This window comes from Sinocyclocheilus grahami, unplaced genomic scaffold (assembly GCF_001515645.1).
Source record: "Sinocyclocheilus grahami isolate Dianchi unplaced genomic scaffold, SAMN03320097.WGS_v1.1 scaffold801.1, whole genome shotgun sequence".
NCBI lineage: Eukaryota > Metazoa > Chordata > Actinopteri > Cypriniformes > Cyprinidae > Sinocyclocheilus > Sinocyclocheilus grahami.
This window is the reverse complement of record NW_015505980.1, coordinates 523417-535745: the sequence shown is the minus strand read 5'-3', so window position 1 is coordinate 535745 and position 12329 is coordinate 523417. Positions and strand designations below refer to the sequence as shown.

The window sequence follows — 12329 nt, the reverse complement described above, 5'->3', positions numbered from 1 at the left end:
TTGCATTTACATAGTTTTGACCAGCAGGAGTCACAGCATGTGGTGTTTCGAGCGCTTCGAAACATTGAATCATTTTGCGAAGCAATTGGTTCAATTGAGTCAAAGCTTTGAAAAGGTTCGTTTCTCCCATCACTAGCTGGAGGTTAATTATTGACATTAACGAGCTCAATGAATTCCTCCAATTAAGAATGTTTAAATATCGCTGCCATCTGTGCAGCTGATTGGGAGTGGCTGTAGAGCAGTGAAGAGTCGTAGGCTTGGTGAATTGCTGCAGGTTTTCTGAAAGAGGCATTTGATTTGGTTGTAGTCTTGGGTGATCACACTTCATGGCTATGAAGGAGTTTTGTGTTTGGAAAGGGCTCATTTTAGTCCTTTTTCTCTTTGCTGTTGATGGACAGACATCAGGACCGTGAGTAAATGTGTGAAAAGTGGAAAAATAAAATGTCCCTCTTTCTGTTTTAACATGATTCCTCAAAGTTTGTTTTTAGTCCCTATATTATGGAAACTACCTCTGATTATACACCTGCATGAATGTGTGCTAATCTGACTTATGATTTTTATTTTCTAATACTAGAGGTCTGTCTGATGTTTCCACAGATCCTTCTTGGTGACGTTTTCTGCAGTGATCGAGTCCTGCTCTGATGCCAAATTGTGTGCAAGTCTTTTAAAACCCAATGAGAGTCTTACAATGACCATCTTTCTGGTTGATGACAAAAACCTGACAACACTGCTTGTGCAGCAGACGTCTTCAACAGCGTTTCACCGCTGTTTTAGTTTCCAGGTCTGTTACTGTGTGGCACATGTGGAGCTCTTAAATTTTTTTCCCTTCCTCCCCCTTGTATTAACCATGTGTTTCTCTACAGGCTCCTGAAGTAGATAGAGAATTAGTGCAGAAACTGAGGGTGGTACTTCAAGGGAGGTTCTTCAAAATGACCGAAGAGCGCAAAGTCATGTTCAGACGTTACCTGCCTTTGACCTTCATCCAAACAGACAAACCCATCTACAATCCGGGACAAACGGGTGAGATACAAATGAACCTTGTATGAGTTAGAAGTGATCAGAACGTGTAGTGGTCTTTCAACATGTTCAAATGCATTAGTAATGTATGAGTTGTTTCCCTTCTGCAGTGAACTTCAGGGCTGTGACCATGGATCCTAAATTTGTTCCTCTTGATCAAATGGTAAAGCCTGATCTGCTAGTCTTCTGGGTGTTTTTTTTTTTAAAAATTTTTAAATGCCTAATGTTACTGTTTGTCTTTACAGTACAGTCTAGTGGTGGTGGAGGTGAGAACTTGTTCTGGACCAAGTCTTTGGAATGATACAACACTGGTTTACCTCTGCATGTTCTTGGTGTTTTTACTTTAGGCTTGCAATTTCTTATTCCAAGTTTTTCCCTCCAATTAGGACCTTCTTAATAACCAGATTGGTCAGTGGACAAATGTTTCCTCAACGGGGTGGATATTGGAGCTTTCTCACCAGTTAAACCCTGAGGCTCAGGTCGGGATGTACACACTGAGGGCTTTTATTGATGACCGGATGATCTCACGGGTTTTTGAAGTGAAAAAGTATGGTAAGTCACCACATATGATGAGCAATGGTTAGTTTTGATGACTGCGGTCCTAATTTAAAGCCTTTGTTTCTGGTTTAGTTTTACCCAAGTTTGATGTCATCTTGACTGCACCAACGACGTATAGTGTGGCAGATGTGGGACTGAAAGTTGAGGCTTGTGCCAAGTAAGAGTAACCTAATTTTCTTGACTTGTCTTTTGGTTTGTGTTCTTGATCCTTAATGTTTTCCCAGATACACATATGGGCAACCTGTACCTGGTCAAGCATTGGTGGAAGTGTGCCGTGAGCTGTTCCCGTACATTGTGGTACCTGGCCTGTCTCGTGTGTGTCTTATCAAAACTGTTATGGTATGTGACTGTTGTACAGAGCAGGATTTTTTTTTCTTCTGCATGTTTACATTTTAAATCTGATTGTCTTTGTTCTGCTACCAGTTGAACATCACGGGTTGTGCTTCCCTTACCATCAGTATGTCTGAGTTTTTTGGCACCAAATTTGAAGATGACCTGCGAAATGAATTTCTTGTTAATGTGAACGTCACTGAGGAGGGAACAGGTGAGCTGCTGGCTGATTGGAACCAGTGGCTTGTTTTCATTTGGTGCCTTTATATTTGTGGCATTTGTTTCCTCCCAGATGTAATGATGTCAAAATCCACAACCGTGTACATTACGTTTCAAGTTGGCATGGTCTCGTTTTTGGACCTCCCAGAGTTCTTTAACTATGGATCAGTGATGAACGGAAAGGTGAGTAAAGGTTCATCTCTTAGACTGTTCTCATTGGTTTCTTTTCATAACCTTTATTTTTCCCAACAGATCTCCGCATCTTATTTCAATGGGACTCCAATTGCACGCAAGGCAGTCTATCTCCTGGATGGTGGCCAATGGCACAGACTGCTGCTGAATCTGACTACAAACATGAATGGACTGGCCGCTTTCTCCCTGAACACTGCTGATTTCCCTAAAGCTGATCTGAATCTGTTGGTATGATTTGACTAAATCCTTGTGTGGTTTATTTATTTATTTTAGATGACTTCTCGCAAAAACAATTCTCTTAATTTGTTCCTCAGGCAAGTGCAACTTCACAGCATTTTTATGGTTATAAATCGCCCTACTTCAGACCCCAGAGCCATACTGTGCCGCTTTTCCAAACTGCTACTCCCAACAACCCAATGTTTAGTATACTGACTATAGAGAAGCTTGAGCAGCCACTGAAATGTGGTGCCAAGTATCCAGTGACAATCCAGTATTCTTTTGTTGGAGAAACTGGTGACTACAGTGCTGACATCATCTATATGGTGAGTGGATGCTGGTTGATCCTTTTTTTTGGGGGGGGCACCTTTTAAATGCACCAGTCTATCTTTGTTTTCTGTCAGGTCTTGTCCAGAGGGGTGATTGTTCTGCATGGATTTCAGAAGGTCCAAGTGAGGGCTTTAAATGCACTAAGTGGCACAGTGTCATTTGAGCTGTCTGTCAGTCCTGATATGGCTCCAGTAGTGCAGATTCTGGCCTTCTGTGTTCTGCCCAGTGAGAACGTAGTTGCTGCTAGTGCAGATTTTCACACTGAAATGTGTTTCCAAAACCGGGTATGTGGTAATCTAGCACTTTGTGGGATGTGGCAACATGTCCTTCAGCTTGAGCTTGTTCTCGTTCCAGGTGTCTCTGCAGTTTTCTCCACCTACGGCTGTTCCTAGTGAGGGAAATGTTTTGACAGTCTCTGCTCAAGCAGGATCCCTGTGTGGCCTCAGCGCTGTTGATCAGAGCGTCCGGATCATGGCGCCAAGAAGACGTTTGAGCACTGAAGCGGTATCCATGTGCAGTTCAATAAGTTCTTGTTGGAGTTGATTTGACATCAAGGTTATTCTTTAGAATGAGTTCTGCAAACTAGAGCAACTCATTGGTTGGCTTCAAGATCTGTGACTTCCTCTTAAATCGCTTAATGAGGTGTTTTTGACATGGCATTTCTCCCCCCCCCCCCCATGGTTTAGGTGTTCAACTTGCTCCCAGTTAAACCACGGTCGTATTATCCATTTCCTGTTCAGGATGAACAGGAGTGCCTGAATGTTCGACCCCGTCGAGCTGTTCCTACAAATGATGCTTACAAAGTTTTCAAGGTTGGATGTTTGCAGTTTAGTGGCTGAATACTGATTGACTTTTCAAATGCATCTTTTGCTTTGCTTTGACAGAGTGTGGGGATGAAGGTCACAACAAATCTCGCTGTCCAAGAACCTAACTGCCTGACGTACAAAGGCCGCCTGTATTACTATAGCAACTTCCATCACGGTATGTCTTAGGTTCTTGATCTAAATACCTGTACTTTTTAAAGGTTTGCTGGGAAATGGACTGGGTTTTTTTTTTTTTTTTTAAAGTGGAAGTCCAGTAGCACAACTATTGCTTAAATGGTGGTTTTCTTCCAGACTTGTTGCATCCAAATGCAAGTTGTGCTAAACCTGCTTGGTCTAATGGGATGCACCGACATCAAAATTATGCACTTGTCTGAAAACCAAAACCGCTTTTGTATTTTTAAATGTATAGTAATTGAGACTTTCATTAATGAGACGGTTTTAAAAAGCAATGGAAATAACCACACTTATTGGAAGTAACAACTGGGCCAAAGATATTTTAAAGGTGTGCTCATTCAAAAAGTTGTTCAATCCTCGGTGTGCTGATTTTAGCAGGTCTCGTGTTGCAAGTTCAATGATGCCGGTAGTGACTTCTGTCTGGCCAATCGGTAATCTGCAGGGTTTACAGCAGTCTGATTTGTCTTGTGCCTATAATGAATGGACAACCTCAATTGTCGCAGTCCGGGTATTAATGGGGGGGGGGGTGTTCCTCTAGCCCATTCAATGGGCGCTGGAAGCGGCATTGGCATGGGCACTGGAAGCGGCATTGGCGTGGGCGCTGGAAGCGGCATGGACGCTGGAAGCGGCGGGGGTGGTGGAGGCGATGGCAGCAGCTCCTCTTTTGAGGTGACCGTCAGGACTTACTTTCCAGAAACATGGCTCTGGCAGCTTGCTCAAGTGGGGTAAGTGAATCTCTCGTTTCAGCAAATTGACTCATCTAAGGCCCCGTCCACACGAACATGGGTTTTCAAAACTGCAGCTTTTTCTATGCGGTTTGGCCATTTTATCCACACAAATGTGGTATCGGGGCACTGAAACGGAACCTTAAACTACTGCCAAGGTGAAGATTTTCTGAACTCTGGTTTCACTGGCTACACAACATTGCAACTGGAGATTTTTGGCTTGTGACATTGGAGCACTTATTTCCTTTGTTTACATGAGGCAAGTCTGCAATTGGCCAATGTGGCTTTACGGTTAGGTTTATATTGCCACTTGTTGGTTTGGCATGCTCGTGACTGCTTCATAGTATTTGCATTCTCATATGGTGTTTTAAAAATTTAAAAATACCCATGTATGTGGACTAGGCCTGAAGCAGGTGTCCAACTCGGTTCCTGGAGGGCCACAGGCCTGACGAGTGTTTCCAACATGCATGCCATGTAGTTTTCAAATAACCCTGAATTAGAAACTTGCTTGGATTGATGGGACTGATGGATTTCAGTCCCACTCCCGCAAAATTCTGTCCTGCGCCCGCCCACTCCCGCAGAAATGGATCTTATCTGCTCCCGCCCGTGTCATTCATGTTTTGTCCCACTCCCGCCCGCATAAAAGTAATCTCTATAGATTCAGTACATTGAAGAAATTTACATAAAATGGTTCTGTAATATCTCAAGCGCCAACATACCAGCATAAACGCTCCCGATAATTTATTTAGGGTAAGCATCAACATTCACAAACCACTGTTATTTTTAACAAAAGCAAGTATGTGCTGCTGCGTGCATGGTTTGGCATGGCATAATGAGAGCAGCGCGCTTCATCACTAAAAGCTGATGTCTCAGTTAATCGGTCTCATAAAGCTGTTATCACATTAAATATGCACGATGAATCTCTCACCGTGTCTACACCATGTTAAAATGAGAGGATTTGTGAGCACGCAGTTTCAGCACTGCAGGGAGTAGATTCTAACTTGATCACCTCTGATTGGCCATTGCGTTCCAGAAATCAACAGCTGAGTCTGTGATTGGCTACATTGCGCAACCTTTTAAACGAGTGTTATAAATGGAAACTAGCTTGCGCTTGTCAATCATTTCAATGTTAATAGTTATTTTTGCTTTTGTGCAACAAATAACAATTTGTGTTAAATGCTTTTAGCTAATTTCTATTTTGCGGGAGTCCCACAAATTTTATTCTCCGCCACACACACGAGTCTCTTCCCGCCTGCACCTGCACTCGCCCATCAAGAGTTGTCCCGCGCCGCACCCTGTTACGTTGGGTCCCGCGGTCCTCCAGCGGGAGTGCAGGCCTCTACCCTGAAGTACTTGATTAGCTGGATCAGGTGTTTGGAGTTGAATATGAACTCTGCTGGGCTGTGGTCCTCCAGGAACTGAGTTTGACATCACTGATCTAAAGCCACTTGGCCTCAATTTGTTTATTTCTCCTGCCCCCTCATTTGTCTTCCGGTGTCCTTGTTTCTTCAGAAACTCTGGATCCACACGAATTACTCTGAAGGTTCCTGACTCAATCACCACATGGGAGACTGAGGCGTTCTGCTTGTCCTCCAGAGGTTTCGGTTTGGCTCCTCCTGTTCAGCTGATGGTCTTCCAACCTTTCTTCCTGGAGCTCTCCCTGCCTTACTCCATCATCCGTGGAGAGTCTTTTGAGCTGAAGGCCACCGTCTTCAACTATCTGTCCAAGTGCATCATGGTCTGGATTCATATTTATTAGTGTAATGGGTGTTTGTGTAATATCTAATTCTGTTAGAGGTGTGCAAGCTGATAGTGTCACCTTGCTTTGAGCTTTCACAGTAAGCTGTAGCCTATTGTGACTGTTAGAATTAGCAATGTAAAATACAGGGCCACCTTGCATGAGTTTTGTATTCTATCAAAATTAAGCAATATCTCGTGGAAGAATGATTTCAGTGAGTCTTTATTTCGGTCACTGTTATCAACTGACCACCACTAAATATGGAAAACTTCAGTAGACAGCCGTCCCTGACAGGCCTAAACCAGCCAAGTTACTAGTGCAAAAACTCCATCCCAGAAAATGAAGCATGTCAATATCACACACCCTAAATGGATCAGTAGGGGAAAATAGTCTTGTCTTTACTCAATGTGCACTAATGTAATTCATTGGCAGGTTAAAGTGACTCCAGCTTCTTCCTTGGACTTCAGTCTTAAACCTTTCAATGAGCCGTATTCATCCTGTGTCTGTGCCAATGGGAGAAAGACCTTTAAATGGATTTTCTCGGCTTCTGTTCTCGGTCTGTTTTGCTCTGTCCGTTTCTAAATTGAGGCGTATGAGTTGTTGCTCACTTCCTGTCTGTACTATAGGATCTGTAAATGTGACTGTCAGTGCTCAGGCTGAACAATCCCAGGTTCGATGTGGCTCTGAAGTTGTGACTGTGCCGGTGAGAGGACGCATTGACGTAGTTACTCAAAGTCTTCTTGTTCTGGTAAGTGTTAACCAGCTTTCTGGAGTTTGCTCATGATGCTTTACTGATGTGGTGTTTTATTGCTTTTTATAGCCTGAGGGAGTTGAAAGGATCTTCACCCAGAGTTGGTTATTGTGTCCAAAGGGTTTGTTTGCACTGACTTTCTAAATGCGTTCTCCCTGTACCAGTAAACTGTGACCTAGCACTCTGTGCTGTTCTGTTTGGTCCACAGGAAGTGTCCTTTCAGAAGACTCGTCTCTAACGTTTCCAACAAATGTGATCCAGGGATCAACCAAATGCTCGGTTTCAGTCCTTGGTAAAGCATTTCATTAAGGGGAAATGGACACTGACGTTCAGCTAAATAACTTTGGTTTCTGATGGCTTTTTGGTTTGACCTTGTTTTCTTCCTCTTAGGGGACATAATGGGTCGTGCACTAAAGAATCTTAAGGACTTGCTACAGATGCCATCTGGCTGTGGAGAACAAAATCTGATCGTTCTTGCTCCCAATATTTACGTCCTACAGTACCTGGAGGTCACTGCGCAGCTCACCCCAACCATCCGACAGACTGCCATTGGTTACCTTCAGAGCGGTACAGATTGCCAAATCCTACAAGTCCAGCTCATTGGAGTGAATCTTGACCAAGGTTTTTTTTTTTTTTTTTTTTAAACAGGATACCAAGGACAACTGAACTACAGACACAGTGATGGTTCATACAGCACGTTTGGTTATGGTGCATCCAATACATGGTGTGTTTTCATGCTGTTCTTGTATTGTGCATTGTTGAATTGGGTTGTAATGAGACTTTTCATGACCAGGTTGACTGCCTTCGTCATGAGGTCTTTTGGCCTAGCAAGGAGTTTCATCTTCATTGATCCCAGTATCCTCCAGAGTGCAAAGGATTGGTTGATCAGCAAGCAGGGTTCAGATGGCTGTTTCATGCAACAGGGAACTCTGTACCACAATGCCATGAAGGTGCATGTTTCTTTAAATGTGCCATAATGAGTCAGACCTCTGATCATCGTCATTATGCTGCTCCGTTTTAGGGTGGTGTTGGTGATAATGTGACCATGACGGGCTACGTTGTTGCATCGCTGCTTGAACTAGATGTCCTTGTCACGGTAAAAACATACCTACCAGTAGTTATACAAGCTCCTTGAAGATGATCTTCTGGTTATGTAGTCTAAAATTTGCTTTGCTTTCAGGATCCCATCATTACCAATGCTCTGTCTTGCTTGAGGCCTGTCGTTGGGAATGTGGGAAACACTTATGCCACGGCTCTGCTTGCCTACACCTTCAGTCTGGCTGGAGAGACCAGCACTCGAGCACAGCTTTTAAATGCCTTGGACAATGTTGCCATTTCTGAAGGTGAGATTCACTAGTCTCTTGTTTGAGATGTTGTTCAGGGTCGTTGGCATCAACTTTCTGTACTCGGTCTTGTCCTAAGGCAATGAGCTCCACTGGTCTCAGACTTCATCTGGTGATACTCTGGCGGTGGAGATCAGCTCATATGTGCTGCTGGCTGTTCTCTCTGTACAGCCTCTCACGACCGCTGATCTGGGCTATGCTAACCGCATTGTCAACTGGCTTGTGACCCAGCAGAATCCTTATGGAGGCTTTTCGTCCACCCAGGTGACTGACTACCAAACATGAGCACAGACCGCCTATCTGAGTGACGTTTTTAATCTGGTGCTTATTTTTAGGACACTGTCGTGGCTCTTCATGCTCTGTCTCTGCTCGCCGCTCAAGTGTTCAGCCTGGAGGGCTCTAACACAGTTACTGTACAGTCATCGTCTGTAGCAGGAGAGCTTTATAATTTCAATGTGAATCGGGACAACCGGCTGCTATATCAGGAGAAGCCGCTGAAGAATGTTCCTGGCAGATATAGTGTTAGAGCGAAGGGGTCCACCTGTGTGTCTGTGCAGGTCTGTACCTTCACCTGCTTAACTTCTACCTCTATGCTTGTCCCAGTTCTCCTTGTCATGTTTAGTTTTGTACTCCCAGGTTGCCTGTTTCTACAACATCCCGACACCCATTAAAGCTTCCAGAACACTTAGCGTTGAAGTGAAGGTGGCAAGAGACTGCAAAGTGCGTGGAGCCGATCTCATGTTGAACGTCACTGTGAAGTAAGAACCGCTTTGACCTGGTTCTGTTTGAACCTGAACGCATCTTTACACCGCTGAGCTAAGGCTGCTCTGTGCCTGCTCAATTCTGTGACTGTCACATGAAAGCCAGTCTGAATGTAGTTCTGTCCCACCTGTGCCCATAATATCAAAGCATACAATTGGAATTTCTGCACAATGCTGCTCCGAAGTGATATAATGGCATTTAAGCCATTTTTGTAGATGCACCCAAATGCTAGTTTATTTTTATTTCTTTAACTCCCATTTTAGGTACAATGGTGCAAAACCAACTACTAACATGGTTATAGTGAACATTAAACTCCTGTCGGGTTTCACAGCAGACACGGCCCTGGTTTGTATGTTTTAAGATGACTTGTTTGTAAAGTCCCAAGATGCCTGAAGCCGCTTCAGATGTTAATGAACTTTTCCTCTCAGATTGGATCCCCACCAGATTCATTTGCTCCACTAGTGCAGCGGGTTGATTCTGGAAATGACCATGTGCTTGTGTATCTGAAAGAGGTGAGATGTGCACTGGTTATGTTCTATCTGCCCCCTTCATGTGTGCTGTATGTGCTTTATGTACTTCTCTTCATCCCTTCCATCTCGTAGGTTCCCAAGGGCATCCCCATGACCTACAGGCTACAACTGAAACCGGTTCTTGCAGTGCAGAATTTTAAGCCAGCGGTCGTTGAGGTTTATGACTACTATCAGCCAAGTATGTATTCAGTGGCTCGTGCTTTTGGCTGAATTCCCTGTAGAACATGCATGTCAAACTAACTTCCTGTTCCTTTCACTTTCAGGTGATGTGTTTGAGACCACATATATGCCCCCCTGTCCATGATAGTTTCGTTTCTGGCTATAGGATGCATGAATAACTTAAATTAGTTTTTTTTTTTTTTTTTTTTTTTTGAGAAAATCTGACATGTTGAGGCTGGACATCTCAAACTTGCACTGTTCAAAAGTTTGTTTTAGCCCTGTGATCTGGGTTTCTTACATGGTTAACCGACTGGGGTCGACAAAGGTGCCGTCTGGGAACACTTGTATGTTTCCCAGATGACAGAATAACTTCATGCTTTGTCACCTTTGATTGGACCCAAGTAATTCATCACTTGAATCTGTGAAGGGTCTACTTTTATTGGTGTATACTCGCCATATCAAACTGATCTTGTAAAATAAAGAAAACAAATGGTGCACTCAGTCTTCACGGTCTCCATGGAGTGCTTTTCGAAACGCGACACTAAAATAAACTCAGCGAATACTTTACATACAGACATGAGAAATGTATCTATAAACTTGATGGGTGTATTCTTAAAAGAACTAACTCTTACCAAAAACCTGTTTGGTGATCAAGAAGTCCATATGAAACTAACGAAAGGTCCAGTTTTCCCAGTCTAAACTTCTCTCGACGATCATGCGCCAATAGTGCTATTGATATTACAAATCTCCATGTAAATGCCCACATGTCACGCATCTCACATCACGATAAACAAAGCAGCAACATGTTCTTGACGCTTTTCATTTTTGATAGACGCTGAGAGGAATACGCTTTGTTTACCTCACAGATTGAACATGAGCACGGCTGGAGCTAGTGGAGGAGATCTTTCAGGCAGAGTAAGTAATGATTCTTATTTGCATTAGATGGTGTTGTGACAGACTTGAATGCTTACTAGTTGGACTTTTCTCAAACTATAATTCCAGACTAATGTGAAATCGAGTGCAACATTTTGAAATATGATTTTGCTATCTTTCATTACATCTAAATGTTGTACAGCGTGAGGATGGTTTTGTTCTATAAACAATACTGTCTAAATGTTTAGACCAATCATTACTGAAATAAGCTGTCTGCAAATATCGGTTCAAACATGTGCATAATTTAGTTTCTCAGATATAGAATGTCGTTTTTGTACTGTATGAGAATACAGTTAATGTCTATGATATAGAATCACGTGGGCAATATTAGTGATTGCTAATGTAATATAGTTGCTCCTGATAGTCCTATCAACATGCTCACTTTATTTATTTTAGTGGGGGGGTTAAGAGATTATAGAAATAAATACTTGAGGCTTTAAATGGATCAAAAGTGGAGAGACATTTATAATGTTACAAAAATTTCGATTTCCGATAAATGCTGTTCTTCTGAACATGCTATTCAAAGAAACCTGAGAATTCTACTCCGCTGTTTTTGAGCAGAAAATTAGAATGATTTCTGATAGTTCATGTGACACTGAAGACTGAGTAATGATGCTTTAAAATCACAGGAATAAATTTATGTAGTTTACAATTTACGTAAACCGTTATTTTGAATGGTAAAAACTTCAAAATGTTTTTGATCCAAAGTACAGCAAATTAAACACGGGCTTGGTGAGCAGAAGAGACTTTTAAAGGGGTCATGACATTGCTAAATATAACCTTAAACACATTTCATTACACAAATGTTAAAGAATGCCTTTTCCACATACTGTACATTTCTCCTTTATGCCCTGCCTTTCTGAAACGTGTTGATTTTTATAAAGCTCATCATTCTGAAAAGCAAGGTGTGCTCTGATTGGCCTGCTATCCAGTGGGTTGTGATTGGCCGAATACCTCAAGTGTCTGACGGAAATGTTACACCCCTCACCATACTGTGGTGCTGTGTCCCGGAGCAACGAGACAAAACCAATAATACCCATTACAAACGAGGCATTTGTTGCATCCAGTGGTGACATAATTATGGATTATAATGACTTGTACTGTCATTTTACACTGTGTCTCGCACCGCGTAAACCTAAAACCATGTCTGCATTTGTGATCGGAGAAATGACAAACAAGCGCTACTCTACACTTCTCAAAACTCTCGTTTGGATCATCAGTGGCAAATTCTTTAAATATGAAAACGTAATTGCGGTCTGTGTCAGAACAGCCGGCATTGTGGTCTATTCTCCCAGGATCAGGAAATAGTCCTCCATAAAATGGGCTGCACATCTGAATATTTGGTTTGAACTGTTCTGGAACGGTGTTGTAAATACAACTTAACCACTGATTTCTAGTTGTCCTCTTTTGGACGAACAAAGTAATTTCGCTTTCACAACGAGAAACGGTGTCTCCACGACATGGCGGCGGCGGCAGCAGCGAGAATCAAAGTTACTCCTTTCTTTGTGTGAACATTTGGGTGGCGTTA

General features: G+C 42.7%; 1 protein-coding gene across 1 annotated transcript; it reads left to right on the top strand.

Moving 5' to 3' along the window:
• The first annotated feature begins 227 nt into the window (after window positions 1–227).
• LOC107561984 (alpha-2-macroglobulin-like protein 1) lies at window positions 228–10372 on the top strand. Its single transcript, XM_016246540.1, has 34 exons — window positions 228–409; window positions 598–781; window positions 864–1020; window positions 1128–1180; window positions 1263–1283; window positions 1404–1569; window positions 1648–1732; window positions 1800–1914; window positions 1999–2119; window positions 2198–2307; window positions 2377–2544; window positions 2631–2858; window positions 2937–3146; window positions 3217–3366; window positions 3549–3674; window positions 3747–3843; window positions 4399–4585; window positions 6098–6323; window positions 6756–6879; window positions 6950–7071; window positions 7144–7195; window positions 7283–7366; window positions 7465–7641; window positions 7723–7798; window positions 7868–8024; window positions 8096–8170; window positions 8255–8417; window positions 8497–8681; window positions 8753–8974; window positions 9054–9175; window positions 9443–9524; window positions 9608–9691; window positions 9782–9887; window positions 9973–10372. Exons 1-34 carry the CDS (start codon window positions 327–329, stop codon window positions 10011–10013), a joined length of 4359 nt encoding a protein of 1452 aa, XP_016102026.1. The 5' UTR covers window positions 228–326; the 3' UTR covers window positions 10014–10372.
• Window positions 10373–12329: the final 1957 nt, after the last annotated feature.